This window comes from Rhinatrema bivittatum, chromosome 2, assembly GCF_901001135.1.
Source record: "Rhinatrema bivittatum chromosome 2, aRhiBiv1.1, whole genome shotgun sequence".
NCBI classification, from domain to species: domain Eukaryota; kingdom Metazoa; phylum Chordata; class Amphibia; order Gymnophiona; family Rhinatrematidae; genus Rhinatrema; species Rhinatrema bivittatum.
Window position 1 is genome coordinate 169,793,584 of NC_042616.1, and position 19,866 is coordinate 169,813,449.

General features: G+C 42.9%; 1 protein-coding gene across 1 annotated transcript in view; it reads right to left on the reverse strand.

The window, feature by feature from the left end:
* The window catches only part of LOC115083241 (1-aminocyclopropane-1-carboxylate synthase-like protein 1), a 62,214-nt gene that overhangs the window by 10,263 nt on the left and 32,085 nt on the right, over nt 1-19,866 (reverse strand). The window contains exons 7-12 of the mRNA XM_029587049.1: nt 19,661-19,738; nt 17,730-17,830; nt 16,000-16,089; nt 10,619-10,664; nt 6,892-7,033; nt 6,659-6,801 (exon numbers count right to left, since the gene is read on the reverse strand). Coding sequence (XP_029442909.1) covers nt 6,659-6,801; nt 6,892-7,033; nt 10,619-10,664; nt 16,000-16,089; nt 17,730-17,830; nt 19,661-19,738 — 600 coding nt within the window. The remainder of the gene's footprint in view (nt 1-6,658; nt 6,802-6,891; nt 7,034-10,618; nt 10,665-15,999; nt 16,090-17,729; nt 17,831-19,660; nt 19,739-19,866) is intronic.

A 19,866-nucleotide genomic window follows, 5' to 3' on the forward strand; every position in this document is an offset into this window, starting at 1 on the left:
TTTTACTCAATGCACAATTAAACTCATGCTTCAGGTCCTGAAATCAACTCCTGGATGACAAGGACTGAGTACCATCTTTGGGCTTATCTTCCAGTAATCTAGGCACCTTACACTCTCCCAAGGCTCACCCATCTACAGAATCAAACCGAACCAACAAAGCCATCGAATTCATCAAATTATGCCCAAGCAACGAACTCAATGAAATCCTTACTAACAAACTAAAAGACCTTGACATGAATGACGCAAACACCACCACGAACTCTTGGATAGCCATCAACACTGATGTAGCAAAGATCAAATGCCCAACCATCAAAAAAGTAATCAAGACTGCCAATAAACACAAAACACCCTGGTACACGCCTGAGCTAAAAAACAATCTGAAACAAAATGGCGAAAAGACCCATCCCCTTAACTAAAAGATAGATATAGAACCATTCTATATATTTACAGAACAGACATTGAAAAGGCTAAAAGAGATTACTATGCCAAAAAGATCCATGACCACCAATTTAATCCCAAAACATTATTTGCCTACATCACAGACCTGATACAACTCACCCCAACACACCTCATCAAGAAAACTCCTCCAGAACATGTGAAGAACTCACCGACTACTTCAACGATAAAATTGCTAAAATAATCACCGCCAATCCACACTCCAACCAACCTGCACTCAATTCCGCACAACTTACCACACCATCCTGGACTCAATTCGAAACAGTTGCCTCATCCGAAGTAGAAACAATAATCCAAAAACTAAACCCAGCTGCACACCGCATCGATCCCATTCCTATAAAGCTTCTAAAGCAAATCCCAAACACCATAGCCAGACCCATAGCAAACAGTTAATATCTCACTTGAACAAGGCACCTTCCCTGACTCTCTCAAATGAGCCTGCATCAAACCAATCCTCAAAAAACCACAGCTCAACAAAGCTGATCCATCAAATTACCAACCCATCTCCAACCTCCCCTTCATCGCCAAGATCCTCGAAAAAATTGTCAACCATCAACTCTCCGAACACCTCGAAAATCATAATCTCCTATCACCGTCCCAACATGGATTCAGAAAATACTTTAACACAAAACTCTCCTTCTATCCCTCACCGACCACATCCTCAGAGGCCTTGACCACGAACAAGCATACCTCCTCATCCTACTTGACATCTTTGCCGCCTTTGACACTGTCAACCATGAAACCTTAAAAAACAGACTAAGTGACATAGGCCTAGACAACACCACACTTAAATGGTTCAAATCATACCTGACAAACCAATCATACAAAGACAGAGTTAATACTACTGAATCCAAACAAATTCCCCTCACCCATGGAGTACCTCAAGGATCATCCCTCTCCTCAACCCTTTTCAACATCTACATCCTCCCCCTATGTTGTTATGTTTTGTAGGGTTTGGGTGGACCCTTGGACACTGTGGCAGCTGACCACGCCCATGGGGGGAAGTCCCGTGAGGGGCCACAGGTCAGGCTCAGCTCTGAACACACAAACACAGATTATATCTTTTATTAGTCAGTTTGTGAAGCCACCAGAGGTGGCGATAGTGAGTAGAAGATGAAGCCCGGCTGGGCTAGTATTCCTCAGGGTGCTGGAACAGCGGTTTCTCTGGTAGCAGTGCTGTAGGAAGAAGAACTGAGAAAATGAGTACACTGAGACATTCACAGAGTCCCCAGTATGGAGAAGCCCCGAGATAGGGAGAGCTGGCCCTCGAGCGAGTACCAGATCCCTGGGCACAGAGACTTGTTGGCAAGTACTCACACAGCAGTTCTCCATAGAAGATGGCACTGGTGCTGGAATGGAGGCAGGCCCTCGAGGAGTGAGTACATGGTTCCAGGGAAACAGCTCTGAAGAGTAGATGGTAGTGGTACTCACAGATGGTGTCTGTAGTGAATTCTTCCAAGTAGAAGAGGAGATGGAAACAGGCGAGTCAGGGAACATGGGCCCTCGAGGAGCGAGTACCGGTTCCTGATAGCGACCTGAAAGAAGCAGAGAGGCCCCCGAGGCGTGGGTACCCCGTAAACAGCAGAGAGTCCAAATAGAAGTTGGAGGCAGAGTAGCTGGGTACGGAGAGCGAATCCCATCCATAGGAAATCCCTTGCCAACTCAGAGGCTAACAATAAACAACAGGCTTAAATATCCGGGCAGCTTGACATCATCACAGGGGGACGCACCTGAGGGTCGCCCCAAAGAGGAAATAAGAATGAGGGCCGCGTGGCGTGCCCGCCCTAAAGTACCTGAGGAGCATGGCGGGAGGCAGCGCCCAAGCCGGTCCAGGGACCCCGGAGAGGACAGCAGGCAGACGCCGCGACAGCCAGTCGTCCACAAGGAGCAGGAGGAGTCGCAGAAAAAGAAAGGTAGGCGGAATGAAGCCTTCGGACAGCGACGGTTGCAACATATGTACACTTCTATCCAGATTAAATCTAACCTTCTTCTTATGCACAGATGATGTTCAGATCCTACTCCCCATAAAAGAAACTATCACAAACACACTAAAACTTGGGACAACCACCTCCAGAAGATAACACAACTTCTATCACAAATGTCCCTCAACCTCAACCACAATAAAACAGAAATACTTCACATTAACAACAAGAACATCTCAACCCTCAAAGACACCTGCCACTGATGATAAAATAACCTCCCCAGTCAGAGATCTCGGTGTACTCATCGACAACGAACTCAGCATGAAGAAACATATCAACTCAATAATAAAAGATGGATTCTTCAAGCTCCAGATTCTCAAAAAATCAAACCTCTGCTCTACACCCAAGACTACAGAACTGTACTCCAAGCACTACTATTTTCCAAACTAGACTATTGTAATGCCCTACTTCTGGGCCTCCCATCCAATTCTCTAAGGCCACTACAACTGCTCCAAAATGCAGCAGCAAGATCACTCTCAAACACCAAATGATCTGAACACATCTCACCAATCCTCAAAAACCTGCATTGGCTGCCCATCCCACACAGGATTCAATAGAAAGTCCTAACACTCATCTTCAAAGCACTATACACTGAAAAATTCGATTGAGCCATGCCCTGCACTTCCAATCCACTCAGAGAACACTCCGCTCCACCAACACTGGACTCATCCTAACTCCCTCACCAAAAATGGCCCACCTAACCTCAACAAGGGACTGATCCCTAACAGTCGCAGGTCCAACACTCTGGAACAGTTTACCACCTCAACTCAGGCTCGACCCCACAACCCAATCATTCAAAAAGAACCTTAAAACTTGGCTCTTCAAAAAAGCATATCCACCAACCACACATCACCCACCAACAACTACACTAAGATGAGTCCTCCTCCCCCACCAACACACACATCACTCCCCTCCCCACAACATCCCTCCTAGAATTACATAATCCTATTGTATGCTCAACCCCAACGACTCAAGTTATCTTGATACATATGTTACAAAGTTACAATGTTTTTCACTACTTCTGTTATAATTTATAATTGCAACAACTCAAGTTATCTTATTATATATGTTTCAAAATTATAATGTTTTCACTACGACTGTTATAATATATAATGACACTTAGGACTCTTCACAGTCCAAATTGTTACTCTTGTTACAAAGTTTCAATGTAAAATAAGAAATCTATGTTAACAGATTCTTATGTTACGCTGTAAACCGGCGTGATATGTCTAATTGAACATCGGTATAGAAAAATAAATAAATTAACTTCTCTAGGTTTTCTCTAAAAAAGCAGCTTCTCTTTAAAAGGAAATGTAATCAGCTGATTCTTGATACTAAATCATATGAATCATTTGCCAAGCAGGCTGCCCTTGATTCCATCTAAGCTGCATCCTCCACAGAAACACCTTCCAAGGCCACGTCCTGTATATGTTGAGAGGCAAACTCCTGCTGTAATCAGAATGCAACTACAAATTGATGCTTGAAGAGCAAAACTAGAAACCTCAATTGTGTTTTGAGAACTGATTCAGTCCTTCTGTCTTGAGCATCTTTGAGGGACGCACCTCCTTCCACCAGGATTTGGTTCTCCTGGTCATTACGCAGATGAGCTCATGTACCTTAAGAACACTCAGGCTTGCCTTCTCTTTTGCATTCAGCTTAGATATTGCCTTGACACCCTTAAAAACTAGCCTCCAGAGCCTCACTTTCAATAGTAGTCAACTCCTTAATGAACCTGTGAAGTGAAAAAGACTGAGGGTTTTTGTAAATATTCCAAGATTGTGTCTTCATCTGAATTGGCTCCCCTCTCCTTGTCCTCTGTGATCTGCAATACTCTCAAGGACTGAGAAATCAAATCAGCCAATTCCTCCTTATGAAAAGAACACCACTTTCCTCCATAGGAGAATATTCCCTTTCTTCCAAATCTTCCTCGAATTCTTCAGGCTTTGAATCCTTAAAAACTTCCAAAGAAGTTCCCATATCAGAGGGCTCATCCTCTGAGACAACTTCCATAGCCAGCTTTTCCCTCTCTTTTTTTGAGGACACTGCCGTTATCTTTGCTAGAGGCAACCAAGCGAGGAGGAGGAAGAGGCTCTAGGGGCCGAATTCTGCCCTATACAAAAATGCCTGATGCAGGCACTTAAAAAACTCAGCCAAAACTATCAACCAAGAAGAGGCAATACCACTCAAACCTGACAGCACCAACCCAGCTTTCAGGTCTGCAGGAAGCAGGTCTGAGCTCTCTGATGATTTCTCCCTGTGATTCCAAAATTGCAGCCACCCCTGCCATGACAGACGGCCCAACGATGGGAACTGACTGAACCCCTCCTGCAGACACTGCAACCATTGGTTGCTCACCTTCTCCTTCCTGCCAACCACTTCTTCCTTCACACTGCTGGCAAAAGCTTCTTCCCTCTCATCGAGACTCTGCATAGCACACATGGCATGGAAGGGAACTAGTTTCCTATGCCTCAAAGAGCTTGGCATGACCCCTTACCTTGTTCTGCTCTGAAACTATCTGGCTAAAGAGAAGAAAGTTTACCTGCCATCCTGTTTAACTTCAGCACTGGAAGAGCAGTTTCAACTTTCAAACCAACGAGAAGCCCTAGATTCCTTTTTTTATTTAAATCTTTATAAATAGCTTGGACAGGAGGCAGAACAGGGAAGAAAGGCCCAAGAAAAAGACAAGAAGCTCCCTTTTACAGGGAGGGGAAACCCCAGCCCCAGCAGAGTGACTTAAGAGAAGACAGCCAAAGAACAGCCAGGAAGGAGGCAATGAAGGGGGGCATGTTTTCACAGATCAGCTGGCAAGAGCTCCCGTCCAAGGAAGCCCCCCACCCAGAATAAGCTTAGTTGCGGGAGTCCAGATTATCACCCCAAGACCGGCTTAGCTAAGGGAGGGAGTTCTTGGTCTAATCATCTCAGGAACAGCCACATTCATTAGGTTCCATTTCACCTGGCCTAATTCAGGTCTCAGCCACAGCATGGGATAAGCTTGCCTACCATCTGCTGGAGACAGAGAATACTGGCAGGCTGAGTGCAACACAGGACACTATATAGGGTGATGTCAGCAAACAAGTTATTCTCTGTTTCCATCTGCTGGTTGGGAAGCATAACCCATGCATCTGGACTGGTCTGGCTGGCTGAAGAGGAAATACAAAGTTATCAAGATAAATGTGATACAATACAAAAAAAAAAAACACAAGCAATAAAAGGAAACAAAGTAAAGCCAAAAAAAAAAAAAGGTTACCAATACGTCACTTCACATTTAGTCCATGAAAACTATCTGACAATTATTAATCCTGCCTAGCAGACCTTTGATCTAAGCAAAAACAATTTACAACTTTATTAGAGATAAATGTGCACAAATTAATTCCAATTTTTTTTCAATAAGCTTCACACACAATGTCATGTACACAGATGGCCTGACCATGTCATCACTGACCACAATGAAAATTCCCCCTTGAAAGTCATAAAATGGAAAAACCAACTAATTTGATGATTTGTATATTGCTAATCAAGCGACCTGAACTCATCCATCCATTTTAGAACCCTTGAATCTATCAGTTTACCTTCATAACATCAGAAGCTATGGGAATAAAGCAGCCCAGAGGCTAAAAATACCAGGATTCAGACCAGAAGTGATGAGAAATCCAGTCTAGAAGATTGTATGCTGAACTGTTTCTATTGCATCTGTGAACAGTTCAGAGTAGGCTTGATCTCTATATGTAGGCTAAGTGAGATTGGGAGAGTGGTTATTTGCTTGCCTGAAAGACAAATCCAAAAAGCAAGGGAGCCGACTACTGGAGAGGGGAGCAGTGTCTATTCACCTAAACATGACAGCAGGACTCTTCAGGAATTTTTATTTGGTGAGGCTTGAAGTCTGACATAGGCTTTGTACTACCAGTGGCAGTGACTTCCTACTGATTTCAGTAGCTGCGGCAGCCAAGCAGAGAAGAGTTTGCAGCTGTCAAATGAAAATTTACCTTAAAACTGAACCCCACAGTGCTGTCTTAGCTGCTGGCAGATGAAGGAAGTCTCTGCAGCAGGCATCTTAGAGCCTCACTTGGGCTCAGATGTTTGCCAAATGAAAATTCACAAAAAAACCCCAAACAGTTTTACAAAGAAGTTCATCCTTGAACAGCAATCATTTGTACAATGAGTCTTTCCACAGTTGGTTTCTGTTTGGGGACTCCCTTCTGATGAACATATTGCATACTTACTTTTCTGAAGTCTGCCCACACATATAAGCCCCCTAAGCTCCTGAGAACAGGAATGCCAAGCTCTGTAAGCCCACCAACAAGCAAACTATGGGCTTCCTGAAGTCTCCGTTTGTTGATAGGAAAATATTCATTATCTAGCCAGTCTGCAAAGAAATAAAATAACATTTCCATCTTTCAATCTATTGTTTATATTATATAAATACAGCGCAAAGACATGGGCCAATGTTACTTACCTCTGTCATTGAGTAATTGATTAAGGACATATTGAATTGGTCCTGGGCACCCATGAAATAGAGCCAGCCTGCCAACAGCTGTAAGGATTTCTTGATTCTTGGTATGTAACACACCAACACGAATGCCGGACATTGCAAAGTCCTTGAAAAGATAGGGAAAAATACATTCTAATTATACTGAAGCCTTAACATGCACATGAACAAGGCAGTACCAGGCAACTGTGTGTTAAATGCATCATGGGAGAGGTGCTTAGAATAAAGAAGAAACTTAGAACACAGCGATGACCAATGTCCAGTGTGGCATAGTGCCCCTATTTTCTCCTTAAACCTGTGTGGGACCAGGCTAGATTCCTGGTCCACCTTATTCCCCTAAAGAGAGAGAGAGAGAGTTCTGTGGGCAGGGCCCAGCAGGGGAGGAATAAGAGTTGTGACCCAGATGGGTTAGTCAGATCAGAACCAGGTCTCCAGGAGGAAGGCAGCTCCTGTAGAATATTGCTGTCCAAACACTGAGCTGTAAAGGAAGCTATTGTTTTGTTTGATTGAAGCTGTTAAATAAAGATAAAGTGTTTTGAAAAGGCTGGAGTCTGTCCAAGATTTGTGCCTGCAGCCAAGGGATCACCACTCGGGTCTCACATATGGTGTCATGCATGAGATTTTTTTCTCTAAAACCTGACACAGAGAAAAGCCCAAAGCTTCCAGAAGGAAGAAAAAAAATTGTGTGTGTAGCCTGCTAAAAGTTTGGAAACTAGGCAGCCTGCAGAAGAGGAAGGAAAAGTTTCTGTGTAAATTTCAGAGACTTGTGAAGAGGAGCTGTGGTTCTAAAACAAAAGAACGAACCCAGTGGACCTGTGGTTCTAAAACTAGGCACAGAGTGCTGAAATGCACTGAGCATAGAGGCCCGTCAAAGGGTATGGCTCAGAAAGCATGGAAGAGAATAAAAAACCCACAGTTTATAAGTTTCAGTTAGAGAGGAAACTGATTCATGGGTCTAGTTGCAAGGACAACTAGAAAGTAGTAAGGTAAACTTGCGAAAGAGAGAAGCTCTGCTGGAGATAATTAGGGAAATAAAAAGTAAGCTAGTTAATGCTGGTTGTGCAGGCTCTTTTTTATTTTTTACCTTTTTACCTTTGGAAAAGAAAAGGGAGTGAAATAGTGGTGCAGCAAAGCTGTGCTGAGCAGGGTGTGGTCTGGAAAAGCTACCAGAATGGGCTGTGAGTGATGTGAATGGGAACAGGGTGGGCCCTCTTCCAGCAAGTAAGCTACTCTGCAGTTCAAGGTGTGCAGCCACAAGAAAACCTGAAATGGAGCAGTCAGGGTACTGCAGCAACAGGTGAAGCAAAAGCAGGCAGAGGGCTGGAAGGAAGGAACAGCCATGTACTTCTGTGTAGTGGAAATTCCCCAATCCTAAGAGCCATGTCAAAGTGAGAAACAGGCTCGAGGTTAGGCAGCTGGAAAGGCCAGCCAGAGTAATGGAGCGAGGGAACCCACTCCCAAGAGTGCAGGCTAGGCAAGATAGTGAATGCCTAGAGTGGCTGGACAAAAAGTACCAACAGTTCATTGAGGAACTGGATGAATTGCTGGCAGAAGTTTCATGCAAGCTGGCAAAGTTTTGGCATCAGCTTGAGAGGGGCGCTACAAGAAGGCCTGAGGTTGGTGCTTCAGGAGGTCCTGATGAAGACCCATTAGGGTGCACAAACATTACAGGGAGTCCAGAAACTGCTCCCATGAGAAGCCCAGAGAAGACAGCTGGGAAGAACCCTGAGAGAGGGGTCACAGAGAGCCCTGGGGAGGGCAACACAGACTGCCCAAGAAGGAGACATTATTGAAACATCTGAGGATGGCACTACAGGAGGAAGATCCTGTAGAGTGCCCAAACTACTGGGAGCCAAGAAACAACTCCCATACAGAGAGAGAGAACAAAGGAAAGCCAAGTGAGAGATGCCATGGAGTGACCAGTGAGAGGCGCCATGGAAATTCTGAAGAGAGGAATGGCGGAGAGCCTAGAGGGTAGTGCTGCGGAAACCCAGTGAGTGGGGCTGCAAGGAGCCAATGACCAGTGCAATCGAGTGGCCAAAGTGCTGAGAGGGATGCCAGAAAGGAGGCACCAGTCGCTGGAAAACAGCTACAGATGATACCACAGAAACCACTATTGGAGGCTCTATAGCCAGTCCAAAAAGTTCCACTGGGGTGGAATTCAAACTTGGAGGAAGCAGGAGGCTTGGTTAAAGGATTGTGGTGCACACTGTACAGCGGGTAGTGACTATAGTGCAATCTAGGGTAACTCTGGTAGGTGGGGGTGAGCATAACCCTAGGACCTTGACCCTGACCCCATGCCTAATTGGTGGGTGGCCAGATATTAGGGGCTGGGGATGTGAGGCACTTCTCTGGATGGGATCCAGGGGGAGAGAAATGCTTGGACCAATGGGTCCAAGCTGAGGGAGGTATGTACATAGTGCCCCTATTTTTCCCCTTAAACCTGTGAGGGACCAGGCTAGATGCCTGGTCCACCTTAATTCCCCTAAAGAGAGAGAGCTGTATGGGCAGGGCCCAACAAGGGAGGAATAAGAGTTGGGACCCAGATGGGTTACTCAGACCAGACCCAGGTCTCCAAGAAAGCGGCAGCTGCTGTAGAATATTTCTGTCCAAACACTGATCCGTAAAGGAAGCTGTGAGTATTGTGTGAAGCTGCAAGAAGCTGGGAGTATTGAGAGTACATTTTTCTGAAGTTTAATAGTCTGCTATTGTTTTGTTTGATTGAAGCTGTAAAATAAAGATAGTGGTTTGAAAAGACTGGAGGTCAGTCCAAGATTTGTGCCTCCAGCCAAGGAATCGTCGCTCGGGTCCTACACCAGCAATCTCTTCTCCCAATATCTAGATCAATAGGAAGATTCCCCATTAGAAAACAACTCCTCTGAACCCAACACTACACAAAATACCTCATAGAAAGGTTTACTACAGTTCCACAGGTGAGTTCTTATTTCATGTTAAATACTCCCAGGCTGCCATGGCTGACGTTATCACCAGATGCTGGGGAGTTCCTATGCATGGTGCACCCGAATATTCCTTTGGCTCTTGTTTCCAATGCATCATCTGCCAGCCTCAGTCTAGGCAAAGCAGCCATACTGACAGCTTTGGGCACAGCAGTCCCAAATCAAACCTACTAGGCTGGGGCACACTTCCCTTCTATACAAGATACTCCTCTCCAATCTAGCTGAAGGCCAGAGAACAGTCTTTCCAGAATCATGTTAGCACTACATGTATGGCTACATTATCTGAATGATACCACAGAGATTAAGCAGTATCTACATACAGTATGTAGCATTTTCAAAATAGCCAATCATATGCTGGTTTTTTTTAGGTACTTCTAGATAGAAGTGAAAGTTGAGAATTGGCAAGCATAACAAAGATTGCTAACCATAGCATTAAAACTATAAAGTCTCAGAAAAGTAGTATGCAGCCTCTCTTTAGTTGCATATTTAAATGGGGTTAGAGATATTGTAAAGCAACAGGATTCAATTGAACAGGGGGTGGCAGGGATGGAAAGGAAGGTAAGAGTGCTGGGGATGGAGCATGGGATACTAATTTGACCACAAAGACTTTATGGGCTTTTCAGTGCATCTGCAGAAAGCTGCAGAGCATCAAGCACCTGCTCCAAGATCCATTAAAACAAGAGGTTTCTTACAATAGGATTTTTGTGTGGGAAAAACAAGCCACATTTTAAGCTTACCTTGCTAAATCCCCACATTAGGTGTGTTCGTTCCGGGTCTGGTAAACTAAAGAGAGGATGAGAGACTAATCAGATCTATTCTCCAGACTCACAGTTTATATACTGTTCATAAGAACATAAGAATATATGCCACACTGGGTCAGACCAAGGTCCATCAAGCCCAGCATCCTGTTTCCAACAGTGGCCAGTCCAGGCCATAAGAACCTGGCAAAAACGAACTCTATTCCATGTTACTGTTGCTAGTAATAGCAATGGCTATTTTCTAAGTTAACTTAATTAATAGCAGCTAATGGACTTCTCCTCCAAGAACTTATCCAATCCTTTTTTAAACACAGCTACACTAACTGCACTAACAACATCCTCTGGCAACAAATTCCAGAGTTTAATTGTGCGTTGAGTGAAAAAGAACTTTCTCCGATTAGTTTTAAATGTGCCACATGCTAACTTCATGGAGTGCCCCCTAGTCCTTCTATTACCTGAAAGAGTAAATAATCGATTCACATTTACCCATTCTAGACCTCTCAAGATTTTTAAACACCTCTATCATATTCCCCCTCAGCCATCTCTTCTCCAAGCTGAACAGCCCTAACCTCTTTAGTCTTTCCTCATAGGGGAGCTGTTCCATTCCCCTTATCATTTTGGTCGCCCTTCTCTGTACCTTCTCCATCACAATTATATCTTTTTTGAGATGTGACGACCAGAATTGTACACAGTATTCAAGGTGCGGTCTCACCATGGAGCGATACAGAGACATTATGATATTTTCCATTTTATTCACCATTCCCTTTCTAATAATTCCCAACAATCTGTTTGCTTTTTTGACTGCCGCAGCACACTGAATCGACGATTTCAATGTGTTATCCACTATGACGCCTAGATCTCTTTCCTAATATGGAACCTATCATCGTGTAACTATACCATGGGTTATTTTTCCCTATATGCATCACCTTGCACTTGTCCACATTAAATTTCATCTGCCATTTGGATGCCCGATTTTCCAGTCTGACAAGGTCCTCCTGCAATTTATCACAATTCCAGTTGTGATTTAACTACTCTGAATACATTTGTATCATCTGCAAATTTGATTACCTCACTTGTTGTATTCCTTTCCAGATCATTTATAAATATATTAAAAAGCACATTCCCAGTACAGATCCCTGAGGCCCTAAACTGCCCACTCCCCTCCACTGAGAAAGCAGATTTTTGAGGCAAGACTTGCCTTGAGTAAAACTATGCTGACTTTGTTCCATTAAACCTTGTCTTTCTATATGTTCTGTGATTTTGATATTTAGAACACTTTCCACTATTTTTCCTGGCACTGAAGTCAGGTTAACTGGTCTATAGTTTCCCGGATCGCCCCTGGAGCCCTTTTTAAATATTGGGGTTATATTATCCACCCTCCAGTCTTCAGGTACAATGGATGATTTTAATGATAGGTTACAAATTTTTACTAATAGATCTGAAATTTCATTTTTTAGTTCCTTCAGAACCCTGGGGTGTATACCATCCGGTCCAGGTGATTTACTACTCTTCAGTTTGTCAATCCGGCCTACCACATCTTCTAGGTTCACCGTGAATTGGTTCGGTCCATCTGAATCATTACCCATGAAAATTTTCTCCAGAACATGTATCTCCCCAACATCCTCTTAAGTAAACACCGAGGCAAAGAAATCATTTAATTTTTCCATGATGGCCTTCTCTAAGTGCCCCTTTAACCCCTCAATCATTTAACAGTTCAACTGACTCCCTCGTAGGCTTTCTGCTTCAGATATATTTGAAAAAGTTTTTACTGTGAGTTTTTGCCTCTCCAGCCAACTTCTTTTTAAATTCTCTCTTAGCCTTTCTTATCAGGGTCTTACATTTAACTTGCCAATGTTTATGCTTTATCCTATTTTCTTCTGTTGGATCCTTCTTCCAATTTTTGAATGAAGATCTTTTGGCTAAAATAGCCTCTTTCACCTCCCCTTTTAATCATGCCGGTAATCGTTTTGCCTTCTTTCCACCTTTCTTAATGTGTGGAATACATCTGGGCTGTGCTTCTAGGTTGGTATTTTTTAACAATGTCCACGCCTCTTGCAAACATTTTACGTTTGTAGCTGCTCCTTTCAGTTTTTTTCTAACTATTTTTCTCAGTTTATCAAAGTTTCCCTTTTGAAAGTTAAGCATTAGAGCCGTGGATTTGCACACTGTTCCCCTTCCAGTCATTAATTCAAATTTGATCATATTATGATCACTATTGCCAAGCAGCCCCACCACCTGGCAAGAGTGATCATAATATGATCAAATTTGAATTAATGACTGGAAGGGAGACTATCAGTTTCTTCCTGTTTCTTTGGACTTCCTGCTGAAATCAGAGCTAAGACTAGGAACTGACACCCCAAACTTAGAAGATGTTTCTCTGATTTTATATCCCTCTTCCTTCGAACTCACTCAGTCCCAGTCATTACAGTAATCAGTCCTCAGCCAGAGGCCATGCACCAGGGCTCCTTCCTGAACCCTGCAATCCTGCGCCCTAAATCCATCTTGTAGGGATCATCACCAGGGACGGATTGCAGGAAAACATCAGTCTGGGGGATTTTCTTCAAAACTGGAATATAAGTTATCTGTCTGACTTACTTGTGCATTTTCCCTGCAGCATTTGTTTCAACAGTTCCTAAAAGTAGGCCAAACTGACCCTTCATAAGTATATCATGTGACTTGGAGCCTGGCCGAACTGAGCCAAAAAATCTCCACCATAAATGTCACATTTTTCGTAAATAACTAAGTAGTAGAACACACCTTAGACCAGAGGTGAGGAAACAGCTGCGTACCTTCTTCCATCTATGAAATCGGTTGCCATCCGTCCGCAAGTCTGGTTACATCTCTCATAATTATATCTTGGATTCCCGGTCTGATATTACAGTCTCTTGCCAACCAATCAGCTCTTGAACCAGTTGCCAAGTAATGTCACAACCACGCAGCCAGCCAGTGTCTGACACATACATAGTGTCTCTCAGACACAAAGATGCTCACACACATATGCTCTTGCTCAAAGTGTATGGGTGTTTCATAGAGAAAGTGTGTGTAGGGGTCTTTCTGTGTGAAGAAGAAAAACACCCACACACACACTCTCTCTCTCTCTCTCTCTGAAACACACATTCTGTCATTGTGCTGCTCATATGCTCACACAATGAGTTCCCCTGCTCCAGTACTGCCACATGATTACCTAAAAAGGTTTTGCTTGCTGCCAGCCCTTCCCCAGCCTGCAGATGCACTCACCCTCTCCTTTTCCCATTCCCATTCCTACCGTCACTCAACGAGACTCACCATTTCTACAGTCAGTTGACCCTTTCTGGAAGAAAGCCCAGCCTACAGAAGTTTACCCAACACTACATAGGCACTTCCTCTTAGCTCACCCCTCCCGTTTTGTGACTGTAGCTTGCTTCCACTTCTCCACTTCTCCATACTCCCCACCACCACCATTTCAATGCATTTCCATTGACTAAGTGCTACACAGTCTGCTGCTTTTATAATTCCCCAGGCTCTACACTGCCTACCTACTCTATTACAGCATGCCCTAAAACACCAATACACCTGATATTAGGATAACAGAACAAGCCAAGCTGTTCTAGATCCCCACAAAGAAACTACATGCTAGCAGAATACCTCACCTCAGTCACTCATGCAGAACACACAGCCCCTCACCAAATACAGAATAGACAAAGTTTAACTAGAAACATGCAAATAAAAACTGAATTGGAAACCATAACAAAGCAGACTATGTATGCAGTGCAACAATGGAAAAACAGAAACATCACCATTCCTCATTAAACATCTAACAATAAAATCAAGAAATCTAAACCATCAATCATAATAGTAAAACCATAGTCATGAAAAGAATAAATATTTAAAAACAGCTGATGAATAGAACATCGAATGATTAAAAATATATAACATTGTTTTTTTGTTTTAATTTTCCAATCAATAAAATATTTCAAAACAGCAGTCACATCAAATAACACCCAATAATTAAAACTGAGGCTAAAAAAAAATCCCTTGCTCTTCATACCTGGGAACTTTAAATTCCAGTAACTCCCAGATTGTCATGGATTAGCCAGGGATAGGAGGATTGCACAAACTTTCTCCTCTCTCTTATATATACACACTTTCTAACATATTTGATCATCCTCACACAAACTCCCTTATATTTTCTCTCATATACATGCTGACTGGCTCACAAACTGTGGGTCATACACATGCTCACTGTTTTAAATAATCCTCTTGCTCACACAAATGCTCATTGGCGTACTCATTCTCTCTCACTCACATACATGTTCATTGGCTCACTCACTCTTGCTCACACACATGCTCCAAGCCTGACTATTATGCATTGCAACAATGGAAAAACAGAAACATCATTCCTCATAAAATATTAAGCAATAAAGTCAAGAGATATAAAACATCATTCATAAAATTAAACCCATACTAAAAAAAAAGAATAAATATGTCAAGCAGGCAACAGCCATCGAACATCAAGTAATTAAAATAATTATTTTGTAATATTTTCCAAACATCAAATATTTCAAATGGCAGACTTGAAATAACACCCCAGAATTTAAATGAATAGGATTAAAAATTTCCAGTTCTTCATACCTGGGATCTTTTGATTTCCAGTCACCCACAGATTGTTGTGATTTGGGGGAGAAGGTCTCAGAATCTTTACCTCTCTCTCCCTCTCCAACACACACATCTGCTGTCACTCATATATATGCTGTCACATACAAAGGCTCTCTCTCTCTCTCTCACACCCACACAATCTCAGGCTCTCACAGATACACACAGACTTTCCAACTCTATCATACATACATAGTCTTTCACACATATACAGGCTCTGTTGCATTTTCATACACATGCAGGCCCTCATGCATTCACGCACGCACACACACACACACACACACACACATACACACATGCAGGCTCTCTCTCATACACACAAGCATGCACACACATAGTTTTCAGGCAGCGTTGCTCCTCAATGCTGGAAGGGAGGTGGAAGAAAGCAACTGCGACCCGCAGCTCCTAAAAGGTGTAGGGGGGAGGGCCTCAGCTGTGGCGTTGCAGGCCTCTCTTTGGGCCTTGGCAGAATGGGCTCTGCTGCAGCCATGCAGGATCTCTCATCGGGCCATGGCAGGATGGAATTTGCTGTGGCTGTGCATGCCTCTTTTTGGGGCAGGAAAAACCACGTGATTGGAGCGACCGATCCAATGGGGGATGCCCGATCCCCCAATAGGCCAATCCACCCCTGGTTGCCACAATGATGGGAACTCCTCCCCTCAGAGCCTGTGAACGCTGGCTCTGCAGAATCCCCAGCTGACCTGAGCCAGGTCCTCCGTGACACTTACTCGTCTAAAGTAAGGATACTGGTGAAGACGGCATCCTCGCCATAAACAGAGAGCATGTAAATTTCATCCATTACTACGTGCAACTTATACCTACACAGAGGAAATGTCACAGATCAGCAACATAAAAGTACAATGCATTTATTATCACATTGCTCATGGAAATATGTCATATTACACTATTGTGCTCACCTAAATGACCTCTGTACTCATCCCATTTATTTTCCAAATGCACAACTCTAAACTTAAATTACAAATGGCAAGTCAGAAGTGTAATTGCTGGTACACTTTGTAGAGCTTTCATTATCCATTACTTTATTGTGGCCAAATCAGAACCCATCCCATGTTCATTATGTAAAATTCCATTGTAGGTGTGAAGGTGCACGACTGTTCTGCACAGAAATCAATAGTGATGTTTTTGAATTACTCTTTGGCTGTTTTTATAATGTAAGATATTGGGGGGTGGGAGGGAACAATCATTCAACTATTCAGGAAGTATAATTTGTATAAAGAATAAAATAAGCAAGAACCATTTCTTTTAGTTCTTGTAAAACCCAACCAAAATAAAAACCAGCCCGAAAAAATAACCACACATTCATATGTTCCAATAAAGTTAAAGATATTTTCATAAAACTACCTACTGACTTCTCCTTTTTGGGTGATGATGGGGGGGGGGGGGGGGGGGAAGGGGGAAGGTCCAGCAGTTTTCCTCTGATTCTCTTGAGCTTCCGGCTCAACTGAAACCTTTACACACCCAGTGCTATAGTTTGCAACTCCCCAGAGTCTTCCCCTCCCTCCGTTTAATAAGCACCCGCTCCCTATCCTGCTCAGCTATCACAAGGACATTCGTTGGTCAAAGCTCCTTCAGAAGCTGGTAAAGGCACCCAACTCTGGCCACTAGATGCTGCTGTTGTGGAACAGCCGGGACTGCCTCTTTCCAACCAGCCCAGGGACTGTGAATGCTGTCTCCACAGCAATCTCAGCCGGCCCAAGCCGGACTCAGGAAGCAAATCCAGCTCTCCCGCCTTCCCAAGGATTTTAAACATCTAAAATCCAATCTCCTTTTCCATCCTTCACAGCTTGATCATGCAAGGTTTATTGCTATTACAAGACATTTACATTATTTCTAGCAAGTGGTTACAAAAACACTTGTCCTGCTAATCTCTCAGGTCCCCAAATGCCTACTTTATTTGCTTCCCCTCTATCAAATCCATATGTAAATACAATTGTTAAGTCTATAAAAAAAATGTCAAAATATTTTTGCCGCAAGCAATCATTGCTTTGGTAATCACCCTCATTCTTTTCTTATGGTACATACAAACACTGGCTTACACATAATCAAAACAAAATCTTAAATACTCATACAACATGAGTTCATTTTTTAATGGCTCCTGTGAAACCTTGAAGAATGTCCCACTAAACTCAGACTCTCTGGTCAGACAGTGGGAGGTCCAGATTTAGCTGAATTTAAGCAGAAGCTTGTGGCTTTTTATTCAGATCATCAGACCCTTCAATACCAATTTACATTCCTCTGTCTCCAGCTGTTTTAGCCAGTCTTAAAACAAACTCGATAACCCAACAACCCTGCCCTCCACCCCCCCCCCCCCCCCCCCCCCAAAACCATGCTGGGCCCTCTTCCCAGAGGAGAACTTCAGAAGAAAAATGGGTGATTACCAAAACTCATGGTTCCATGTACGTGACTAATGGAAAACAAAGAGCACTAGGACTCAAACCTGTAAGCAAACTCTAGACATTCTTTCAGTAAGTGTGCAGGGTAAATGTCCCCTAACGGATTGTGAGGGTTGATCAGGATTAAAGCTCTGACTCTGATGTCCTGAAAAAAGAAAAACTGATAGTCGGAGACGCCGAGAAGACGTCAAACAACAGCGCAGCATGGACAGGTGCTCTCTTAGTCTTGCTAAACAACTTCAATTGGACATGCACAGCTGTAATCCTGCACAAGGAGAGTTACTACCAGCCACTAGCATTACGAAACTACAGTTTCTCCCACACCAAAGCAGGGAAATACAGTAAAAAGGCAGACAGGTTTTCTTACAACCTTTCAGGGCCTCTTGTATTCCCATCAAAGGGAGATATTAAAAGTGTATTACAATTTAACTCAAATTTTCCTCAGTTATTCAAGAGAAATGTGCAGGATTGCAAGGCAGTACAACCAGAACAGTGTAATGGGCAGAGATTTCAGCACGTGTTTGCTTATTGTCAGCCTTCTCCAGAGTATTAGCACCGAGCAGTAGCGATGTTTGCTGAAATATATTAGTGCAAGCTCTTGCACTGGCTTGACAAGCCTAAGCAAGCCCTAAGCAATAAGGCTGTCAATTTAGGTTCTGGACTGGGATGTGCATTTCTTAATTTATTCAGACAATACAGGCTGATCATTAACAACCTATATAACCCACCTATAAGCACCTACTTTAAATCTCCTCAATCTTGGGCTTGCTCTTTTAACTCAAAAGCTCATTTAATTTTTGTTGTGTCTTGTCTAGATCACAAGCTCCAATGAGTAGGGATTCTCTCTGTACATCATGGTGCATATTTGAATTGTGCTAATCAAATTAATAAGACACTTTGTCAAAATTAGACCTCTAGGCCTGGTATAAGTGTACTTTTCACTCACTTCAAACTTGCTTATTAATAAATACACTTGCCTTACATACCTGGGTGCTGCTAAGTAAAACTAACATCCTTTAGGCTGTTCAGGAAGATGCCAAGTACCATATCGAAAATGTTTCAACTTAAGCATGTACTTATGACTTTCATGCACCATTTTCTATCTTTACATCACTTAAAGTCAGATGTACTGAGCATTTCTCCCATAGATACAAATGTGAAAAACCTGTAGCACATCTGGTTCTTATTACATCAGGGAAATGGACACTCCATGCATTTTGATAGTCAATATTAGCGAGAAGCTTGACCGAGCTCTCAAAGCTTCAAATGCCCAGCATGAGACAGATACCAGCCAATTTATAGCAATCAAATATTGTAAATGAAAAGCAGCAAGAAATACTAAATTAAGTCTTTTCTGAGGGTCTACCTAGAACTGGGAAACACATTCTAGTTTTGGGAGATTAAAAGATGAATATATTAGCATATAGGTAAGATTGGGGGACGAGCGCCAATGTCCTTTGTTATGAGGCAATGACTACAATTCTGCAGCATAAAAATGCAGAGCATTCAGAGAATTAATAACATTAATTATGAGTCAACAGGTAAGTTGCATTAACTTTCTGACAACCATTGTTGGAACCCTACATTCCTAGCTCAGAGATGGTCTTTGGCTATAACCATTTCAGGCTCAGCTGTTTACTAGGTATGCACCTTACTGACAGGGAGGCTGCTTTCCATCTCAGTAAGCAATTGGGAAAGCTAAAAAAAAAAAATAATGATAATGTAGGGCAGTTTCCTGAATTCCTAAATGACTCAAGGGGGATATAAATTTATACAGCTTGTGTGATATTTAAGACAATTGTGTATACATTTTGAAAATCATCTTCTCCATTGCTCATGCAATACCTAAATGACACCTTGCTCAGTGCCAAATATTATCTGGATCAGCAAAGGGTTATTTAAACTCTCCTCCTCAAAGTCCTATTGAGAGAAGGTTACAGTGGCTGGGAGAGCTGGGATGCAGCACCTTTCTTACCTGTTCCATGGCTCTCTGCATGGCAGCCTCTAATTTTTCAACTGTTAATTGAAAAGGGTGCATTTCGCCATCAGTCACCTACACAAAACAAAGGAAAACAGAGACTTTTGGAATTTACATCATTGTGGGGGTTTTTTTATCCTGGCAGTTTTCTTCCGATCCTTTAAAGCAACTGGAAACAGCCTCTTTGGGCTATGGGGCCATAC